Raw genomic sequence first — 23,672 nt, forward strand, 5'->3', positions numbered from 1 at the left:
TAGAACATAAAAATACAATAATTAACTCACTAACCAATGAACCAATATGATTTTACTTTAAAGTGAAGCGTCTTATAGGTCCTGGTAAGTTTTATAACTAGTTTTGAGACACCCTGACATCCTCCCAAAAGAAATCGCCTATAGAAATTCTTTTTCATTATTTAATGAAATATTTAATTTAGTTAGGGATCTATTTTATGGAATCTTCAGTGCTTTACAATTACATCATAGATCCCCGGGATGGTTTTAGCCCTTATAAAGGCCCAAGCAAATAAAACATGATCAAACTATTAAATTTTTTGTTATCATGGTTAAGAACTGTTTTAACTGGTTGGACAGTAAAATTTTTTTTTAAAGAACATTCAATATGGGGGGGGTAAATACCCCCCCCAAAAAAATTTTTTTAAAGAACATTTATTTTGGGGGGGGGTAATTACCCCCCCCAAAATGGTTTGGGGGGGGTAAATACCCCCCCCAAAATCGTTGGGGGTGCCTACGGCACCCCCAAGGTAGGGGTAATTTTTTTTTGGGGGGGGTATTGTTCACAAAATTTTGGGGGTGCCTACGGCACCCCCAAAATCGTTTGGGGGTGCCAAATGGCCCATTACCCCCCCCCTTGGACGCCTATGGGCTTTAGTCATGAATGGGAATGTTTGTCATTGTCTATTTGACAGTTTTAATATCAGGAACTATCTATAGTACAAATTAGAATGATGTCTCTCCGTCCGTCTGTCCGTCCGTCCGTCCCTTAAGATCTCGGTAACCACTGAACCGATCGGATTCTACTCTTTAGGGAATATGCCTACTGGTTCTGTGGTGGTTTTAAGCTATTTTCTTTTTCTATTTCCTAACCCCCCTATGGTTTATTTAACGTTCAACTCTAACAGTTTACAAGCAACCAAAGGCAGAATGAATTTTAGACTATGTGAGAATTTAGTTAATTGACAACAAATTAAAAAAAAACATTATGTAATCACCTAAAACTAATTTTTAAAAGCGAAGTATTTCCATATTTTCGATGTCCATCTGTACTATAAAGCAAGCTCTTATTCAAATTTTAACTTTGATAAAAAGATCTATGAAAGACGAAGTTTTAAAAGCATAGCAACTCTACAAGTTAAACTTTCTTGGTTAATTTGCAATAAGAGATTATTTTTATTCTTTTTACATGTTGATTATTAATACTTTGATTTAAGCAGCCAAAATGCAATAATTGTTACATGTTAAATTACTTTATCGTCGCTCTTATTAATTTTGTCATCCTTGTTTTTAACTTTAAATATATTTACAAAGATAAATATGTCCATGAAAAGTTAAGCTAAGTAAAAATTCAAGAAAAAATAACAATAAACTGTCATAAACATAGAAATATGATTTAGTCTGGTGGTCTGTAAAAAAAATAATATAAAGAGAGTGTTAGTCACATTTTTTGTGTTTGTATCTAACTTTATAAGGGGAATAAGGTTGATTATGGCTTATCAAACTTCTTTTGGATAAATTATCTGAATTATAGAGTGGCTGCGCTGCTAACATATTGACAAAGCATTAACACAATGTGCTAATAAAATTATTTTTTTTTATCCAAGTTTATCCAAGATATATCTGGAATTTAGGAAAACAAACAAGGTGACAATTTTAAACATTAGTAAAAATGTATATGTTTTTTAGAAATATATATGTATATATATATATATATATATTAGTTGAGTAGTCATTGATTACAATTAAACTTCGGACAAAAAAAAACCTTACTACTTTATAGAATATCCATAGACACAGTTAATCAGAGACATCAGAGTTAATTTTGCACGTGGCGGGGCTTGAACCGGGAACCCTAGAATAGGATTAATTAGAATACCAGCAAGTATCATAATATCAAAAAGAATTGCGACGCATAGAAAATTGAATAAATAACCAGAAAAGAAATTGGACATACACATTTAAAATAAATTGCCAATAATAAGATTTTTTCTCAAGTGATATGATAATTTAATCTGGTATAGAAACTGAGAAAATCACTTTTTGCCAAACGGACAGACCGACAGCTTTAAGTATCTTTCAAATGATAATTGCTTGGAAGGTAAAAGAAAAGAATTTTAGGTGTTTTTTTTAATTTTGCGATTCTGATAAAATGTTAATATGATACGTGTGCAGAAATAAATGCACACCTAAAGTTATCTCTCTATCTGTTAATCTAACTAATCTGAAAGATTGCAAAAATAATTGTGAAATTTTCTCAAATTTTGCACATGGAGCACCCATATACACCTACTTTTTAGTGTTATAGCAAAGCTGTTCTATAATTAGGATATGTCAATATGTTCTACTATGCAGGGAGGAAGGAAGGGAGAGGAAATTGAGGTGTTTATTACGCTGGTCTCCAAAGTTGTATAATATCGTTACCTTATTCGATGGCTCAACAACTTTGGGGACTTTTATTGAACTCTGATTGGTTGGTTCATGAAGTTGATTGTCCACACGTTTTAACCATTAATTGTTATTTACAGAAGAGTTAATTTTGTGTATCATCATTGGGGATGTACATCAATTTATTGGCCATTGTCGTATCCATTTAGATTCCTGTATTTTAATGGAGTGTAATCTTTTATTCCCTGCGTTACCTGTGAAGATGGTTTACCTGTGAACATGGTTTACCTGTGAACATGGTTTACCTGTGAACATGGTTTACCTGTGAACATGGTTTACCTGTAAACATGGTTTACCTGTAAACATGGTTTACCTGTAAACATGGTTTACCTGTAAACATGGTTTACCTGTGAACATGGTTTACCTGTGAACATGGTTTACCTGTGAACATGATTTACTTGTGAACATGATTTACCTGTGAACATGGTTTACCTGTAAACATGGTTTACCTGTAAACATGGTTTACCTGTAAACATGGTTTACCTGTGAAAATGGTTTACCTGTGAAGATGGTTTACCTGTGAACATGATTTACCTGTGAACATGGTTTACCTGTGAACATGGTTTACCTGTGAACCTTTTAATAAAAATCCTCTAAAGTTCGAGTTGCGAGTAGGGGCTAGCAATAAATTTCAAAGTATGAAATTGGGGTAAAGGAACTCCAATTGCAATAATGGGGATTCTACCGCAAAATTTTGTCCTCCGCAAAAAAATCTTAATTGGTTTCTCTTTCTTTATATGTGGCCCAACATTTTTGTTTTGCAAAATGACGAGTCAAAAATGTTCAAATGTTTTCCTTAAAACATCGAAAACATCGGGAAGGGGATAGACCCCCCCCCCTTTCCAAAACTTTTCATATGTGGATCTGTATCTTTACTGAATATTTTTGCCAATGTGGGATTTTGTACACTGAATTGTACCGATAAGGAAACTGTGTAAAAACTATTGGGGTGCTTCGTGCACATCCTGCCCCCTTGCCCCCCCCCCCCGTAGCCAAAATTCAATCCACGACTATGTTCTGAAATATCTTATTTACTCACAGTAGAAAAGAAAATCTAGTTTATGGCGTTATGTTTATGTTTAAAATTTGCATGTTTGTTATTAAGGCAGGTACTCTATGACTAGGGTGATGATTATAGATAAAACCTTCTAAAAAAAATGTTTAAACAATTGTCTAAACTTGTTTTTTATATTCTTTTGTATAACACCAGTCTGTTTCTTTTTAGTAGCAAAGCTAATCTTCAAGTAACCTTGCATGTCCCACTGATTGGTTGTAACGCAAAATCATCTTTGTTAACACAGAAAATTGTTAAATCTTATTAAAGCTGCGCTACTTATGGATAAAATGGTCCTTGTTATGAAAATTATATTGTTGTAAAGAATATGTAGAGTAATTTGTCAGTTTTATTTCATCATCTTTCTTATTAATGCATTTATTACATCATGCCATTTTTTAAAAAAGAAACAAGGATAATTAAATCCAATGGCAGTAGTTGCGGAGTTTTTTATAATGATAAAATAAAAAAAGATATAATCTAAGGGAAACAGATGTAAAAAAACAAGATAAATAATTATGGAGAGCAATTTTCGTGTAGACACACAGACTGATACGCACAATTTCTTGTAGAGTATCTTCTCTACTAAAAAATCATTAAACATGAAACATTTGAATTAAATTAATAATTTTATTTGTAAAATTCAGAATTTAACTCATTAAATTATGTCAAATGATATATTATGTGTTTTCTAGCATTTAAACTAAACTTTGTTACGAAAATTAAACTCTAGATGTACAGCTCTTGTAGAACCAGACTTATAGCTGAGAAAACTGATCTTGTCATCCTTGTTTAGCGATGGATTTTAAATTCTAATCAAAATATCATATTATTATTTATGAGTTTTATTAATATTTATAAATATTTTTTTTATCTTTTACAGTTAGGGAGTTGAATCCATTTTTATAGAAGCAGAAATATAATCTATGATTATGGTTTGGACCCTCTAAAACTGTAATCTACCCTTCCACTTTCCCCTCTCTTGGTGAAGATATCTTCAACGCTGATACGATTTTTGAAATATAAGATTCCACTTTTGTCTCTCTTGTTAAAGATATCTTCACCAAGAGAGGCAAAAGTGGAATCTTAAATTTCAAAAATCGTATCGGCGTTGAAGATATCTTCACCAAGAGAGGGGAAAGTGGAATCTTACATTTCAAATATCGTATCGGCGTTGAAGATATCTTCACCAAGAGAGGGGAAAGTAGAATCTTATATTTCAAAAATCGTATCGGCGTTGAAGATATCTTCACCAAGAGAGGGGAAAGTGGAAAGGTAGATTACAGTTTTAGAGGGTCCAAACCATAATCATAGATTATATTTCTGCTTCTATAAAAATGGATTCAACTCCCTAACTGTTTTAAAATCTTAAGTTAGATTGTTATTTACATTTATTTCAGACAAAATAGTTTTTTAATGATTTTTTTTTAAAAAGTAAATATCTCAAAATTTCTACAGTTTTATAACATTTTAAGTACATTATGACATTTGAAATACAAACATCAATATATTGTGTCCAGCTGTGCATCAGGCGCACACAAAAAAGGGAAAGGTGGAAAAAAATACGGGAAAGTTGTCATTTTAGAGCTAGGATAAAAGACTAATTGTCTAAGGTTTCTTACGTATGTATATTTGGCAATTTTCAATCAATATGGAAGCTTTCATTACCCTGGCACCCCTTAAACAATCTTTGAGGTGATAATGTTTTGGTAGGTTAGGTTAAGTACGGGAAAGATACCCAGAGTCAGGGCTTCCCTGCAGGGGCTTGCATACAAAAAAGTACAGTTCAATAGACATCTTGGCAGGTAGACATTGCCTTGCCTGTTCTATTGAAACCAAAATTTGAAAGAAAAAAAAAGAGTAGGGGGGGATTCACTTGCATATGAATGCCCCCTCTGAGATAAAAAAAATGAAAGAGAGGGGGATAATGTATGGTCCACTGAAAATTGAAGTGATGATACCGTATATTTAGTTTCACAACCTACACGCCGACAGTACATGAACAACCTCAAAAAAAGTAATTTGTATGTTTTAGAATATGCAAAGTACGGGCTTCAAAATTGATTATTCTTTTTAGTTACTTTTTAATTAGATTCTGTTCATAAGTTATTCTAGCAAATTGAATTATAATTTATGATCCTAACCTATACCTTACATCACTTTAAAACCAATAAAAACAATTACAAAGTTTAATATCCGCTGGATTAGAACCGGTTTTCAGCAATACTGAAAAATCTTGTATATCATCGTAATACAGACAATTTTCCACGAATATTAATATAAAAATTGTATAACTAATACTAGATTTGTTGGCCTGGGCCTTCAGCCACTCGGGGCCACTAAAACTGAAAATAAGCTATTAATTTTTCATTTTTATATCTACTAAATGCTGTCTATAATACGATGCGATAACTATTCCTAGGATCCAAATGGCTGACGGTTCCCTGCAGGAGTGTTGGTTCCAGAATGGCTTCCTAACTGGACCTGTCAGAGGAATGTGTAAGGTATGTATACAATGTTTTTTTCAGTATGGCTTCGAAACCGATAAATATCCACTGGATTAAAACTGGTCTTCAACCATACTGAAAATTCATGTAGAGCATCGTATTACAGACAAATTTTCACGAATATTGAAATGAAATCATAAGATTAATGCCAGATACACAAAGTAAGTAATAAAGTGAGTACCTTTGCTATTAAATAAGATTATAATAATTTATCGAACTTTGAAATCGATTAATATCCGCAAATAAATAACTATTAGCAAGAATTGTTTTATCCAATTATGTTTCGGATTGTATCCTATTATATAAAGTAGCGTTTTTTGTCCGTCCCGAAGGATCTTGCTAACTGCTGAACCGATATTGTTCTCTTTTACAGTGAAGCTTCTTATGCGTCCTGGGAAGGTTTCAAATCATTTTTGGGAAGGGTGTCTTCACCCCCCTCCCCCCCAAAAAAATATTCTTTTACTCTTTTGAACACAAATCTAAAATGGGATGAGGTCGACCTCATACCTTAATTGCCCCTAGAGGCTTCTAGGGGGCATACCCGCTAGTAATGATACAAAATATAACAATGACTGTCCATGTGCCCGTTCTTCTAAATAAATCTAAAGACCTCTCAAACCGCTGAACTAATTTGGCTCTGCTTTTCCTGTATAAGATAGCTAAAAACAGTCCTTTTTTCACTACTGAACAACTGATTGTTTTAGACTTTTTTCTTCTTCTAGATTTAAACCTTGAGATGGTTTTAGGCTGTTGTTCTACCTATTCCCTACCCCTTTGAATGAAAAGTCCCTAAATGCTAAGTGCGCATCCGTTGCTTTTGTTGAATTGCCTGACAGTACTTTTTATTTAAATTATGATTTAAAAAAACACAATCTATGCAAATGTGGTGAAACCTTATCTTTTACTACATGTTTTTTATTTAATTTATGCAGAAAGTATATAATAATCATAAAAAAGTAACTTTGTTACATAGATTTATTTACCTTTTTATATGTAGATGTTAACATCAGTCTGTCCTATTATGTAAAGTAGAATGATGTCTTTCCGTCTGAAGCTTAAGATCTCGGTAACCACTGAACTCTTCAGAGAATATAGCCATTGGACCAGCGGTGGTTTTAAGCTATTTTCTTGGGGGTGGGACACTTCAACCCCCCTAAAAAAGAAAAATCCCTTTTATTTATTTTTTTAGAAGTAAGGTTTTTTGTCTGTAGCTTATTATACCTATAACTACTGAACCGATTGAGTTCTCCACTTCAGGAGAGCTTCCCACAAATCCTGGAGTGGTTTTATTTCAAGATATAAGTCTTGCTTTGGTTTTAGGCTATTTTCTCGTCCGTCAAATACACTTCAATTACAGAGCCACTAGATGCAAGTGGCACAGCCATTAGTTATTAATATTACATTGTTTTTTTTTAAAAAGTGCAATTCATTTGCAAATTTTATATCTGTGAAAATGTAGGTAACGGGTCTGAAATGGATCGGCCATTATTCTGGTGGTAAGCCCAAAGGGATGTACTGGAAATCCTTGGAGGGAGGATCCTGGCTGGTTCATAATCAGGAGGATCCCAGGTTCAGTTTTATTTCCACAAATATTTGTATCTGGCTGTCTGTCTGTCTGTCTGTTCGTCTTGTCTGTATGTCTCTCTGTCTGTATGTCTGTCTGTATGTCTTTATGTCGGTCTGTATGTCTGTGTGTCTGTCTGTCTGTCTGTCTGTCTGTCTGTCAGTCTGTATGTCGGTCTGTATGTCTGTGTGTATGTCTGTATGTCTGTCTGTATGTCTGTCAGCCTGCCTGAAGTGTATATCAACCACTTTCGTATCTATATTTGTTTCTTTCTGTATGTCTGTCTAAGATCTTTGTATGTCTGCCCTTCTATATATTCATTAGTATGTCTGTTTGTCTAAATATCTGTCTATCTATTTATCTATCTCTTTATCTATATCTTTACTTTGTATAAATTTGCCTAACCATTCGCCTATTTAACTATTAATCTATCTAACAAACAATCCACCTGTCTAACAATTTATCCATAATCTATAAATCTATTTAACCATTAATTTATCTCATTATCAATCTATCATAACATCAATCTATTTAACCAGCCATCTATCTAAACACGAATCTATCTAACAATCCATCTATCTATTATTCATATTTAATTCTAAATTCAGAGGATCTGTATTCCTGTATCCTGACCTGAAGACTGCGCTGGTTGGCCGCTGGAAGGATGGCAACCTTGTGACCGCTCAACCTGCCAAACTCAAGTCCTGGGAGATCTTGAACGATGTGTTTATTCCGCACTGCCAGATTACAGCTCATATTGAGTACAGGTAAAAAAAAACATTTCAATTTTTGCAAGCCAGTAATTAGTAGCGAAGCTACTCTATAATTCCAAATGTTCGTCCGTCTATCCGTTAGACACGAAGTTGGGGAAACTTGATTTTCTCTGCTCCTATTTAAGATAGAAGCCTGAATCTTCTTGTCAACATTCCGACTATTATTGTGCCAATTCATTCCTCTTTTCTGACTTTCATTGTCATGTCACTGACATATTAGCAACGAGAGAATTCTCAAGCTTAATGGAATTCAATAGAGCCCGGAATTAAACCTGTCACCCTCCCGAGAAGTTATTGAATAATAAACAGGCTGACAAAAAAAGGTTTTACAAATAGTGGCTGCGGCTCCTTTTTAAAATGGATCAATCTAATCGAATTAAAATATAATACATGAATTAAATTCTTTTTAGATTAAAGGATGAAAAGAGATTACCAAAGAATCTTTTATTGTTACACACGTACAAAGCTTGCAAAAATGTTTAATATTCAATTAAATTTATGCAAATTAACAAAATTATAAATAAAATAAATATGAAATTTATTTTTCCGAAGGTATCGGTGCAATGATTATTATAAACTGTTAGTCGAGTTTAAATGTAAAAAAAATAGCTTAAGGAGAATTTATTTTTTAAAGATTTAAATCTGTTTTTCTTCTTTAAGTTTTGTTTATAGCAAAGCCTAACGGATAAGCCTTATCGTTGATTTAGGCATTTTCTATCAAATTCAAACTTGACATGTTAATTCCTGTTTGGCAAAATTTAGAAGCGTAGCAATTCTATATAATCATTAACATAAATTTCATATTAACATAAATTTGGCATCATTATTTTTAGATTTACAAAGAAAATTTAATGATTCTATTTACACGATTTTAGAAAAGTTGTTTCGTATATTCATTAGGTTTAATGTTATAAGCGAAGCATCTCTATAATAAAACTTGAAAATAAGTATTCCATCGTATATTTAAGTAATTTTGGGATAGATCTGCGGATTTTTTTTCAATCTTAATTAATGTTAAATATTATATGCGTTGTTATTCTATATTTGTTTATGGTCGATAGCCTGACTTTCTGATATAGCAAACTTCGCTTTTTAGGTTGTTCTTATCCTTGTTTTGTTTTCTACAACTTTGTTTTGCACTTTTTATATTGCCGTATAAAATTGCATATGATATCCATAAGAGAAATATCCTTATAATAAAGAAACTGGATGTCTGTGCATAGACGTCCAAGGGGGGGGGGGGTAAAGTGGGGATTACCCCCCTCAAACGAATTTTCATTTTACCCCCCCCCCCCCATTTAAATTTTACCCTTACCATTTAGGAGGGGGTATTCAACCCCCCCCCCCCAAACAATTTTAGGGGGGTAAATACCCCCCAAAATAAAAAATCTCTAACAAAAAAAATGTATGGGGGTAATTAAATACCACCCCCCCCCCCTCGCCTCAAGCAAATTTTACCCCCTTCAACAAAAAAAAACTTGGACGCCCCTGTGTCTGTGTGTGTGACTGTCTGTGTTTACAGAGCCGATATGGTTCTCCTTTCCAGGGTAGCTTCTCTCAGAGGCCACGGGAATATTTCTAGCAATTTTAGAGGAGGGTACAAGTAACCTCCCAAGAGAAACCATCCCTAAACCGCAAAGAAAACGGGTCATGGAAAGAAAACGAAGTTGCTGGTTTCGTCGCATTTTGAAGTTTTGAAGGGTTATTTTAGGTTATGTTAGGTTAGGTAAGTGTTAAAGATTGCCCCGCAGGGTTAGTGCCCCCGCATTGGCTAGAAATGAGAGTAAAGCTACTGTGAAAATGCGACGAACCCCGAAACTTCGTTTTCTTTCCATGATCCAAAAAAACATACCTAACGCTGTTTAATGGCGAATAAATATTATTTGGTAAAGAGCTGATCTTATCAAAGATTGAAAAAAAAACATCTTACTAGCCCCTAAATTCAAATAATCAAAAACTTGACGTTTAGGCGATGGATCTCATCAAGTGAAAATGTGATGTGTCCTGTTCACCAGCAGGATCCATATGAAAGCCAGGTATCATCTATAATACAAAGTGGCTTGATGTTTATCTGTCTGTCTGTGGGGTGGGACACAGTAGCTTTTGATAGGTTATTTCAGGCTAGGTCAGGTTAAGTTAGGTTAGGTGATTGCCCCGCAGGGTTAGAGCATGGGCTAGAAATAAGGGAAAATCTTCCGTGAAAATACTACAAAACGACCCTTAAGAGGCGTTGCCACGAAAGGGACTATACCCGCTTTTTTATAACTACTGAACCGATTGATTGCTCCATTATAGAAAAGCTTTACATATGTTCCTAAATGGTTTAGGATATTTTATGTTCTTTGAATACAGAGTCCTTAAATGCTAGAGGCACAGCCGCTAGGTAATTTATTATGTGTCGGTCTAATATCGGATTCAAGTATTAACTACAATACTTTAAACTAGAGACGTAAAAAATGGTTTCTACTTCTGCTATATCAGGAGAGTGAAATCAATATACAAGAGTAGTGGGTATGCTTCGGCCCATAAACAGGCACAACTTACTACCTTTTCACAGTAAGGACTTATAGACAAAGGGTTGGTTGGTTGTCGGGTATTTTGTAAGGATAATAGCTATATTCGAACTTTTTTGACTTTCTTTGAATTTTTTCCTTTAAAAAAAACAAGATGTAATCATAGTTTTCCCTTTCCAGAACGTTGAGGTTGTGATGTCGAGCATACCTGGAGGAGGTGAGGGACTGTTTGCCAGGAAGGATCTGGAGGCTGATCTGGTTGTCTGCTTTTATAATGGGATCAGGATCCAGGTACACATTGTATTTGTTCTGCAAAGCTTAACTAATTCACTATGTCTGTCAGTATCTTTGCATGGAAGGATCTTTTGTAAACCTTTTTTTAATCTATATTTTACTTCTGTTTACGAGATTTTTCTGGATGCATATACTTTACTTTCTATTATTTCTTTAGCCTGGCGAATCTATTGGCCGAACAGGATATGGAATATACCTGGACTGGGAAAATGAACACACCAGGAAAACTTCCATCATTTTTGATATACCAGAAAAGGTAAGCAATAACATGTTTTGCAATGAAATCTTTTTGGTTAAGTTTCTTTGGGATGTCACAATATTCTGAATAAGACAAAAAAAATACCACACTCACAAATAAAAGTTATTCAATCAAATTGTTGATTATCGGTTCTATTCTTAGCTAAATATGAATAAAAAGTCGCTAATATATATTAAAATATTCAAGAAATTTTAGAATGGCTAAAAGAGGCAGGCGTAAAAAAGGCAATAAAACTGTCTAGAGACTATACATAAAAATTCAATATCTTTTTCATTGAATCAGTGGTGTTCAAAGTAGTTTATAAGGGTGTTGTGAATTTTTGGGGGTGTTAAAAAAGGGCAGTTGCCCTAATATCTTGTTTTGGGTTGGTTTTGACATCCCCATTTTCGCACACCACTGCATTAAATAGAATGAATGAATTTAAAACAATTTCAGTACCAGAGTTCTGAGGACTATTCAGCCACTATGGGACACAAAGTGAACCACAGTTTCAAACCCAACTGTGATTGGGTCAGAGTTGTTCATCCCTGCTATGGCAGGATCCCGGCCATTGTAACTTTACAGGTAAAACCAGCAAAATGGATATATAATATGTGGATATTGTGAGAGATTCTCGCATACATAAATGTTTCTCCCAGATGGCTAATATAACGATACCCCCTTCACCCTTTTTGTCTTACCAACATCCCCCCCCCCCTGACCATGGAGGAACGTATTGACCAATATATGAGGACCATAGTAGCAACTTGATTTGACAACAATCCCCCTGTCACAATATCCACGTTTTTCTGTATCCATTAATAGCAACTAAAATGCAATGAATAGTGGATTTCTCTGAATTATAATATTTTGTCTCTGACTGTTTTTTGAATAACCACTGATTTTGAAATAATAAAAAAGTACAAAAAAAATTTCCGAGTTCAAATTTTTAAGTTATTCTATTTGTCATATTTTACATAATGTGAACAATTAAACCGAATAGATAAATGTATAAGTTCTTTTTTTAATCATAGAAAGGTTTGGTGATTTTTTAGATTCAAATATAATTACATCATTGCTTCCATCCAAATTTGATATTTATTTTTTCTCTTTAGAGAGGATTTCTCTATTCTATGAATAATGAAATTACAAATGAATACTTTAATTACAAAGTAAATAAATTAATGTAAATTAAATGCTTATTATCTTGTTGTTTTAATTTCTAATGAATATGGTTGCTTAAACCTCCAGACAAATGTCTTAGGAGAATCCACAAGATCTTTTGGCCAAACAAGATCACAAATGCTGAGCTTTTAGAGCGCAGTGATATGTCAGACATCAAACTGGCAATAAAACAGAGAAAATGGAGATGGTTGGGGCACACTCTAAGGAAAGGGCATGATGATTTAACCTATCAAGCCTTGACTTGGGACCCCTTCACAGGAAAAAGGAAACCAGGTAGACCAAAAACAACCTGGAGGAGGGAATTCCTTGAAGAACTGAGTAAAAAGAATTTTTCATCTTTCAGTGAAGCCTCTACTGAGGCCCAATTCAAAGATAAATGGAGAACCATTGTGCGTGGCCTATGCTCTGGAAAGAAGAGATAAATGGCGATGATGATGATGATGATGGTTGCTTAAACACAGAGGATGGATATTTCGAAAGCAGTAGTATTAGGCTGGATGGAAGATTTGGAGTCATTTGACAAAGTTCCAGGAAAGAAGAGAAAAACCATACTGTACTGGAAGAGGCTACTGAGGGAGGCCAGTATAGATTACACACAGATCGGACAGCTGACAGAGGACAGGAAAGTGTGGAAGGCAACAGTCCAGGAAAGGATGAAGTACCTGGAGTCCTGGGAAAGACGGAAAGGAAAGAGAATCCCGGAAGAAAGTGGCCCTATGAATCCGGTAGACGACATTGACGACAACTTTATTTGCACCTACGAAAACTGTGGTATTGTTTGCGAAAACAAGACAGGTCTCATTAACCACAGAAAGAGAGTCCACATGAAATCTAGTCAAAAAATGAAATTTACATGTGATTTATGTGGAGAAATTTTTGACTACAAGTCAAATCTAACAACACACATGAAAAGCTGTACAGGATCATACATTGATGCAGACAGAAAGAAATGTGATAAATGTGAGAAGATAGTCAGCAAGTCTAACTTTGCCAGGCACAAGAAGAAGTGCAATCCTGACGCAGAGAATGAGGGGCAAGCTCCGAGGTCCAGAAGAGCCCCATGTGAACACTGTGGTCTACAGTACACAGTACAAAATTTAGCCAGACATAGAAGGAAGTGTAGAGATGGGCGGTAGTGTCTTACGAGACAGAATACCTTTCAAGTCAATATTTATGATTCTTGTTATTATTTTAGAAAATAAAGCGAGGAGATGAACTATTTGTGCACTATGGGATGGATATTTATCATTCTTGTTATTATTTTAGAAAATAAAGCGAGGAGAGGAACTATTTGTGGACTATGGGATGGATATTTATCATTCTTGTTATTATTTTAGAAAATAAAGCGGGGAGAGGAACTTTTTGTTCACTATGGGATGGATATGGAGGAAGCACCAGAATGGTATCTCCAGTCCTGGGAACAATATTCGGATTCTAATAATTAAAAGAGTGACTACTGATGCTTTCCCTCTGAAAAAAAAATTGAAAATAATTTTGTAATTTGGCCACTTTAAACTAGTATTGACGTATGTCATGTATGGCAAAAAAATCAGTTTTTTAAGGATTTACCTAATGTAATATTTCAAAATTATTTCTCTTTTTTATGGGGGAATTTTAAACATGTTTAGCTTATTTTCTTATTTATTTAAATTATACCTAGAAAGAAATAATATGACTCACAAAAAAAAGACTTTTTATATATGACACTTTTATTAAAACATAATATTTACGAAACTAATGAGTCATCCTTATTATATTTTATAGAATAAATAAAACAAAAAAGGAAATAACAAGGATGACAACATCCATAAGTAGCGAAGCATAAAAATATGTATAAGAATTTAAAGATTAGTTGTCAAAAGCATGTATTGTATATTAGGAAATAAATCACGAAACCTTTTCAAAATTTGTTTTAATTTCATAATATTTTTATTTCAGTAATACGACTAACAGACTGACGGTCAAAGTAAATTACATACTGGATGCTCAAAACAACAGGAAATTTAATTTTGATATTTTTAACTACAAAAATTTTAAAAATCGGACCATAAACACCAAAGATATGAGGAAAAATGTGAAAAATATAAAAATAGCCAAAAACCTGCAAAAAGGCAGTCTGACCACCATTGATGTTTTCTTGAAACGACAGGAAATTTAATTTTGATATCTATAACTGAAAAAATTTTGGAAATCGGACCATAAACACCGAAGATATGGAGAAAAATGTGAAAAATACAAAAATAGCCTAAAACCTGCTAAAAAGCGGTCCTACCGCTATTGATGTTTTATAGTTAATTGTGCTCCTTAATAATGGGAATGTTGTCAAAAAATTTCAGCCTTTTATCTTTTATAGGAGCCGAGAAAATCACGTTTCCCCCAAACTAAGACATACGGACATACGGACATACGGACATACAGACAGACGGACAGACGGACATTTCAAATTATAGAGTAGCTTCGCTACTAAAAAATATAGAATAGAGATAGGTATAAAAAAACTGACTGAATTTTGTGTTGTAATAGTTATTCTTTTCATTGTATTATAAACCACTTTCCGCGGACATAGAATGTACAATTATTAGATTAAAACCAGTTTTTTTTAGCCACGAGGTGCCGAAGGCACGGGCTAAAAAAATGTATACGGGCCTGCCATTTTTTTGTGGGCTATAAAGAGCATATTTACTTCCTTCCAAATTAGAAATTTTACAACCCAGCCATCCCCCCCCCCGGGCCCCCCGCCCCGAAAAATTTTGTTTATTTTTTTACACCCCTTGAAATTTAACAATTTAACTCAACTATTAAAAATCAGTGAAGGAATAAAAGGCTATTTTAGGTTAGGTTAGATAGATAGATCGATAGATATATCAAAAATTTCTAAGAGGATAATACCGAATAAAAAAATAGCGTGCTTCGCGCACCCCCTTGTGAACGCATCTGTTTTTTAGATCCTATTTAATATGCATATTCATACCATAAACATCATCTTAAGCTGTAATATTTTTCATTCTATTTTCCATTTTAAAGAACGTGTCCTAACATTTGTGATTTTTTTAATCCCTTCGTGACAAGCTCCCAAAGTTCAAAATTTTGATTCATCAGAATACAAAAGTAAGGTGTCAAATTAAGAAAAAATCTTACTATTTTTGTTCATAATAGCAATTTTTCTCCTTTTTTGTTGCGTTTTAGTACCTTAAAATCAACTTAATTAAAAAAAAACGTAAATTACTTTAAATATAAGAGGTCTAAAAAAAATTGCATATCTAAATTCTATGGATAATTTTGCATCTACTACTTACTAAAATCACAGACTAGCTTTTTTTAATCACAAAAGTTAGGACACCTTCTTTTGCAAATATGAATTTAATGGACAGACGTAAATAACAAAATCCAAATATAATAAACAAAATTTTTATGAAATAAAATCAAAATATTTTTTGTATGAACCGATATTTTTTAAAACTCTTATTGTGTTAAAAATTAATAAAATTAATTGATTACTGTGCAGTTAAAATAACCTAAGATTTTGAAAATTTTAATGACGATATGACACTTTAACTGCATAGCTTTTATCTGTAGGTAACATTGAAACATTGTGAAAATTTAAATTTATTCTTTAATAATAAAATTATCTATATTTAAAAACTTCTTCCTCAATAAGTATTAGTTATTTTTCGCATCGTATTATAGAAAGCTCTCCGCGGATATGAAAATGAAAAAAAAGATATAAGATTAAAACAATAGTAATAAAACTGGTATTATTTTATGATTTTTATTTTCAATTACGTGAAAAACTGTCTGTTATACGATGCTATACTTAATTTTTCAGTATGTCTTACTCTTATAGAACCGTTTCTAATCCAGCGGATATTAATCGGTTTCAAAGCCAAGCTGGAAAAAAGTATTCATCTGCTTTAAATTATGGTATGTTCGTCTGTCTGTTCCAACCAAACAATGAAAACAATGAAACCTTTATCTTCTTTGATTAAAAAAGCAATAAAGTTTTTTGTCTGTTCGGTAAGATATCGCTAACCACAGAAATTCAATTGAGTTTTGAATTTCAGAAAGAATTTAAGGGGTTATCGGGTAGGTTTTATGTGTTTAAAAGGGTCGGTCCTTCCATACGTCCGAAACGGATACCTTTTTTTCGTTAATTTAGGCATGTTAGAATTTGTCCTATAGATTTAAAACTTTGCATAGTGATTCCTGTAGTAGTTAGGTACGATTTAGAAAGCGTAGCAACTCTATTACCAGAATGTCCGTGCATTTTTAACATGTTGATTTTTAACTTTTTAAATTTTTATGAGATCTAATTATCCGATTGTTCTCATTTTTGGTAAACTAATTCCTGGGACAATAGAGTACAATATTATACGCAAAAAAAACTCTATAATCAAGTTCTAAAAATGTAAGTATGTCTATAAACATTATCCTGTATCAAGCAATTTTTTAACAAATTTACTCACAAATATGCTTTGACTCTTTTACATTTACATTCTGATTATTCAGTTCTGACACATAATACAAGTGTTAATGTCCATTTGTCCTACCGTTTAAGAGCTTCGCTTTTATGGATGTTGTTATCCTTGTTCCCTTAAAATTAGAGCTGCCATCAAAGGCTATATAGGGGCGAAGCCAACATTGAAGTACTTGTAGTACAACTTTTTTGTTGTACTACAACAATGTAATTGACCTTATTAGCATTAGCTGGTTGTTTATTATGTATGTTCATTAAGATATGATAAACGGTAGGACCGGTAGTTCCACGTCCAAAATTCTCTAGGAACTTAAAACGTCGGTTCTTTGCAGGTTTTATGTTCGAATTCATAACCGCAATTCATATTATTCAGCCGCAAAATATCTTCCATTTTTGCGGCTGTTTTGAGAAACCAGCAGCTGCAGATCCTGATCGATTTATTGATCATGGCTATATAATAAAGAAATTTGCTTTCAATGCACTTTTTTGAAATTTTTCTAAATCTTAGAAATAAGTAATATTTTATCATTTTAAGTGTAAAATAAGGGGTGAAAAGTATGTTGATAAATAAGAAAATATTCTCAGCATGAAATTTGAAACAAACAATACAAATATTTTTAACCATATAAAGTATTTCTATATAACAGAACTGTCTTCTACAAAATTTGAAATTGACAAAAAAAATTCTAGTGTAAATTAATAACTTTTAATTAAAATTCAACCTTCCAAAAATAAAAATTTAATATTTTAAAAATATTTTTTTGACGGACAGACCTTTTGCGAGGACGCAAGATAAAAAAGCTAGGGGGGAGGTGAACTGGGTGAGCAAAGAGTAATTTATACGGCATGGGTCATACATGCTACAGACCCCAAACAATAGAAATAGAAGAGTAGAAGAATATTCTGAACCCTTTTTTCGTCAAATCTAAGAGAGAACATTCCTAGCAGACAAAAGTATTGTTTACTTTCGACTCAAGCTGATGTGGATTCTTAAAAAATGATAGACTCGCTATTCGATAGTGAGGCAAAATTATTTTTGTGAAAAATCATCCAAAAGCACATTAAAAATCTACAAAAATTAAACAAAATCATATGTTAATAACCCTCTTAAGATTTTATTTCATTTTTGTAAATTTTTTTATTCGATTTTGGAGGATTTTTCACAAAAATAATTTTGCCTCACCAGCGAGTTGCCAGCCTAACTTTTTTTTTAAGAATCCAACTTTGTTTCAAGCTTTCAAATTGTAAACGAAATTTTTGGGCAATTAATTCTGATTCCGCAAAGCTTTCTACTAAGAAAATATACTGTTAACAGCTGACTTTTATGTATGTATGAAATGAAAAAAAACATGCCTTCGTAGGAAAATGTGTACATAATTTCAACCAATTAGATCCAATGTAAATTCCGATGCGATTCTCCTATTGGCTCAATCAGACATTCCCTCTCTTTCTTAGTACCTTTATTCCCCAAACGCACACAAACACGTACACACACAAACGCCCCAACACGCACACAAGCTCTCAACACACCTTACTGTTCAAAACTAGATCCTCATACAAATATAACAAAGCGCCCTCTATAATTGTTCAAACTGTGGATCTAGAACTTTCACAAAAATGAAAATAAAAACACTTAGCATATTTTATATGATACAAATTTAATACAAATTAACCTAAAAATGTACTGTTTTGTCTGTTTTGTTACTTTTGTATCAAAAAGCAATCATATTGTTCCAAAAAAGCAAAACTTATAAAGAGACATCTATAAATAGCTTGATGTATTAAAATGAGCAAGCCGTGCCTGTACAAATACTCCCCTTTCTAATTCCCCAACGCCAACAAACAAACATTTTCAAATTTAGTTCAACTGAATCATTCAACATGGCAAGAACCAAGCAAACCGCTCGTAAATCCACCGGAGGAAAAGCTCCCCGCAAGCAGCTGGCCACCAAGGCTGCTAGGAAGAGCGCCCCCTCTACCGGTGGCGTGAAAAAGCCCCACAGATACAGGCCCGGAACCGTCGCCCTTCGTGAGATCAGGAGGTACCAGAAGTCCACCGAGCTGCTGATCCGCAAGCTGCCCTTCCAGCGTCTGGTCAGGGAGATTGCCCAGGACTTCAAGACTGACCTGAGATTCCAGTCTGCCGCCATCGGCGCCCTGCAGGAGGCCAGCGAAGCCTACTTGGTCGGACTCTTTGAGGACACCAACCTGTGCGCCATCCACGCCAAGAGAGTCACCATTATGCCCAAGGACATCCAGTTGGCAAGAAGAATCAGAGGAGAGAGAGCATAAGTTGGCCCTGGCTGGCTTGTGCTAAAGGCCCTGTTTAGGGCCCAAAATTTTCCATATTTGAGATTTATTCACCCAAAACCCCTATAGTAAATCAAGCCTTTGATTTTTCAAAAGCTTGGGCCACAAATATATAGGCCATTTTTATATTAATGTGTGTAGTTAGAAAGCGGATCGATAGCGGGGATTGTCGGTAGTGCGGCTAGGCGGGAGGGGTAAGGTGGGGGCAGGTTAACAATATTGATTATGTGGAGAGTGGAAGCGGATTATACCAAAAATGAAACTGTGTCGATATCAAATATCGTCTTCCTTGTAAAAAAATTAATATTTTGATTTGAGTTATTATAAAGTTAAGTATAATGTCTAGTAACCCACCCTGTTAATAGCGGCTACGTTTTCAGCACCCATGTATAAAGGGTAAATAAAAAGTGGCGCAGCCATAGAAATATTTATTCTGTATTTTTTATCGATGTTTCTTGGGAGGACGGGCGTACCCTCCACCAAACTTGCTACATACCTTTCAAGAACTATGAGAAGTTACACTTAAGGAGAACCATGTCGGTTAGCAGTTAGCGAGATCCTTCGGTATGAACACAGATATCCTGCTACGTTTATATAAGGATATCCTTAGTTTCTAATTGTGCAGCTATTATAACTCTATAATATACTTAGTTGATGCTTAGTTAATTGTGCATATAAATTGCCCTTGTTTCACTTTGAAACATTGTTAATTTTATCTATAAATGTCTGTTTTGATTTGTACAAAGCTACATATAGCCATGTTCAGCTAGCCACTATGGGAGATCAAAATTATAGATTGGGTAAATGATAAAATCTTGCTCCCCCTTTCTTTTTAGATTTAAGGGAGATGTACAAAAATTGCAATCCGGTGAAGTTTTAAAAATTTTGTGACGGTATTAACACCCTTACAAAAGAAATTCTTTTCTCAAATTTATTGTGCCCCTGTATGCCTCTAGGGTCATAGCTGCAAGTTAGAGTTATATTGTAAGCAATATATTAGTAGCTTTCAGCTGCTATGAATGGCTGCTGCAAAACTAGCAGCTTTGCTAAAAAATACTGCCCCATGCTGAAATAAAAGTCACGAATCCTTTCATAGAAATTCAATTTGGTCTATCAATTAGTAATGATTGTGGCGTGCTTAGGGTTTTGCCAGGGGGTGTATTTTTTGCGGAGGTGATAAAAAAGTAAGTCAGTTCTTCCAATTTTTTTTTAAGAGGGTTGTTGACACCTCAACCCGGCCCACCCCCTCCCCCCAAGTCCTCCAGCTTATTTTAGCATGATATTATTTATAGTTAATTTAATCATTGAATTAAGTTGTTAATCTCAGAGTGCATCAAAAAGGGTGGGGGGTTTATTTTGGGGTGGGGGGTCGAAGACATCCGGAGTAAAAATCATTGCTGTATCATTTTTACAATCCCTAAAGGTTGACCTCCTTCTCTGGGTTGTCTGGCGTTTTCTGTTTTTTTTTTTAGAAGACATTGTCCTAAAATATTTATTTAATGCCAGGAAATAATTCTTTTACCATTTTATACATTACTAGCGGCTTCGCCCCTAGCCTCTAGGGGCTTTGCCCCAAGAGGTGACAAAAAAAAATTATGGCGAAAATCGTAAAGGACCATGGAAATCTCCTACAAAAAAAAATAATAAAAAAAAAATGGGGGGGGATTTTTTTGTTTTTTGGGGGGGTTGGGGGTGTCCCATCCCCCCAAGAAAATAGCTTAAAACCACCACAGGACCAATAGGTAGATACCCTGAAGAGTAGAATCCGATCGGTTCAGTGGTTACCGAGATCTTAAGGGACATACAGACAGACGGACAGACAGACATCGTTCTACTTTGTATTATAGATTAGCCTTGTTAATAGAATTACAATATGCTTAGTCAGACTAAAGAAATCTCTATATATACAATTGGCATTTAAATCTTTTATAAAATGTCTATTTTCATTCTTTTTTCTCACGAAATTTTTAAACTTAATATATTTTATATGTTTTTCGTAGCGAAGCTACCCTATGATTTGAAATATCCGTCAGTATGTCTGTCTGAGACATTTTGGGAAAACGTGATTTTCTTATTTTAGATAGATTTCCTATTCCAATGAGCTTCCAATATCCTGTTATATAAAGTAGTAAGCCAGGGCTTTTGTCTGAAGCTTAGATTCTCAATGACTACTGAAGCGATACAGTTATTTTTTTAGGTAAGCTTCACATTTGATGGTTCTAGGCCATTCTATGTTGATATTTAAGCTATTTTTCTTTGCCTCTTCGCAATACAGAGCCCCTAGAGGCTGGGGGTGTAACCACTAGTATTATTTAAAGTAGTAATGTTTTTTTTTTGTCTGTAGCAAATGATCTCATTAACCACTGAACAGATATGGCCTCCTTCACGGTGAATCTTTTAAAGGACCATTGAAGGTTTTAACTATTTAGTAGAGGGTATCTATTCTCCACCCTCAAAAGAGAAACCTAAAATTAAAAGTGAAGGGGTCGACTTTCGCCACCTCCCATTCCCTCAAGTTTCCCTAGATGCCTCGAGGGGCGTATCCGCTAGTTTATTACATTATATTTAGGCTCATTCGAGTTTAGACTGCGTAGATTTATCAAGTATAAAATCTTTGTATGGGATATAATTATTTGAAAAGTTTTAAAAGCGAAGCTTTTCTATAATTGGAGTCTGTGCGTCCGGAACGGTTAGCTCTTTTCCTTAATTTAGACATGCTAGAATTATCGTATTGATTTCAAACTTTGCATGATGATTCATATAAGAGTTAGGTACGATTTAGGAAGCAACTCTATAATCGTCACCAAAATGTCCGTATGTCCATTTTAAACATGTTGATTTGAAACCTTTTTGACAATAATTTTGTACGTGATAAGACTGAAAAAGACTATAGGTTACAGAACAACCCCAATGATGATAAACAAACTTTTTAATTTTGTAGATAAAAACTTAATGAACCAACCATAGGCGTCCAAGGGGGGGGGGTAATGGGGCGATTACCCCCCCCCCCAAAACGAATTTGGGGGTAAATTTTGAGGGGGGTAAACAAATTTTACCCCTGCCAACAGATTTCAGAGGGGGGTAAAAAAAATTTGCAGCGCGCTTCGCGCGCCATTTTACCCCCCCCCCCAAAAAAAAAAAACCGAATTACCCCCCCCTCAAAAAATTTTTACCCCCCCCCAAAATAAAAAGCTTGGACGCCCCTGGAACCAACCAACAAAGTTTGATAAAAGTACCAAAAGTTTTTAAGCTAACGAATAAGGAAGTTTGTCTTTAGACTTTGGGTACTAGTGTAATTTACAGTCCAAAGGTCCTCCCTCCCTTAAATTTGCCCTATCAGTAAATATTTGTGTGTGTGTGTATAAGTACACTATGCAAAAAGGTAGAAATCATAATAGTTATTTATTGAGTGGTTTTATAGACACCTTTCCGCGGATAATGAAATGAAAAACGTATGAAATTATTTCATGTTCTGTTGGGCTCGAGGGGCTGAAGGCCCGGATTAACAAAGCTGTTTTTTATATTATACAAGTGGAGAATTCTTAATTCATTTAAGTATGGCTCAGAACCGGTTCTAATCCAGCGCGGATATTAACGGATTCGACGCCATACTGGAATATTTTTTGCAAATTTTTTGATGCATCACTTTGATTTATAAATCCTTTTATCTAAAAAAAAAGAAAATTATGCTTCCTTTTAACTTTTTATAACACTCTATTTGGGAAAAATAGATTAAAGTGATTTGAACACTTTTGCATAATTCATGATTTTGAAATGATACGTCAGCCAGCCATGCAAAGTGATTAACTAGTTTTTACAATTATAAAGTAGTGTCGCTTATTTACATCGAGATATTAATTTGAGCATGCTTATCTTTTTAAAATATTGCCTAATTGACACAGAAATAACTTTGCAAAAATAAAAAGTGTATTATAGACGTAGGACAGATATTCCTTAATTGTAGAGTAAACTTGCTATTCTTACCAATAATAAACTTCACCTTATTTAATGTTGGTTAATGGATGCAATAATAACTTGATATATATGATACTTATATGATCCTGGGTTGGTATATTGTAACTGTGGTGTCCACACCTAGGGACTCAAACCTACAGCTACAGGGAAGCGAACCTAGCTATGCTAAATTCTAAAACCAACTGAAGTTGTCTAGCTTTGCATTGTTTTGCTTAAAGCCACAGCTTATATTATTATGACAGCTACCCCTTTTGGCCATTATCCATTTTAGCTGTCTATTTAGATTAGTATTAAGATCAGAGCAAAGCTAGTCTTTAACTTATCTCACAATAGGATAGAAATATAATAGTTTTTAAAC

The 23,672-nt window shown here is 34.1% G+C and overlaps 2 protein-coding genes across 3 annotated transcripts in view; both read left to right on the forward strand.

Moving 5' to 3' along the window:
• The window catches only part of LOC145325160 (uncharacterized), a 29,808-nt gene extending 15,468 nt beyond the window's left edge, over positions 1-14,340 (forward strand). For both annotated transcript variants that reach the window (XM_080168024.1, XM_080168032.1), the window contains exons 6-13: positions 5,904-5,985; positions 7,448-7,557; positions 8,161-8,319; positions 10,295-10,361; positions 11,019-11,129; positions 11,290-11,388; positions 11,827-11,955; positions 13,893-14,340. In XM_080168024.1, the coding sequence (XP_080024150.1) occupies positions 5,904-5,985; positions 7,448-7,557; positions 8,161-8,319; positions 10,295-10,361; positions 11,019-11,129; positions 11,290-11,388; positions 11,827-11,955; positions 13,893-14,000 (865 nt within the window). In that variant the 3' untranslated portion in view covers positions 14,001-14,340. The remainder of the gene's footprint in view (positions 1-5,903; positions 5,986-7,447; positions 7,558-8,160; positions 8,320-10,294; positions 10,362-11,018; positions 11,130-11,289; positions 11,389-11,826; positions 11,956-13,892) is intronic.
• Positions 14,341-18,895: 4,555 nt separating this feature from the next.
• On the forward strand, positions 18,896-19,468 carry LOC145314511 (histone H3.3A). The gene has a single exon (XM_080154478.1). The coding sequence runs from the start codon at positions 18,911-18,913 to the stop codon at positions 19,319-19,321; it is 411 nt and encodes a 136-aa protein (XP_080010604.1). The 5' UTR covers positions 18,896-18,910; the 3' UTR covers positions 19,322-19,468.
• The last annotated feature ends 4,204 nt before the right edge of the window (positions 19,469-23,672 follow it).

The sequence above is a fragment of the Acartia tonsa genome, chromosome 1, assembly GCF_053477335.1.
Source record: "Acartia tonsa isolate MP-2025a chromosome 1, ASM5347733v1, whole genome shotgun sequence".
NCBI lineage: Eukaryota > Metazoa > Arthropoda > Copepoda > Calanoida > Acartiidae > Acartia > Acartia tonsa.

Coding starts and splice junctions, on each gene's coding strand:
- LOC145314511 (XM_080154478.1), top strand. CDS start 18,911: ATGGCAAGAACCAAGCAAACCGCTCGTAAATCCACCGGAGGAAAAGCT.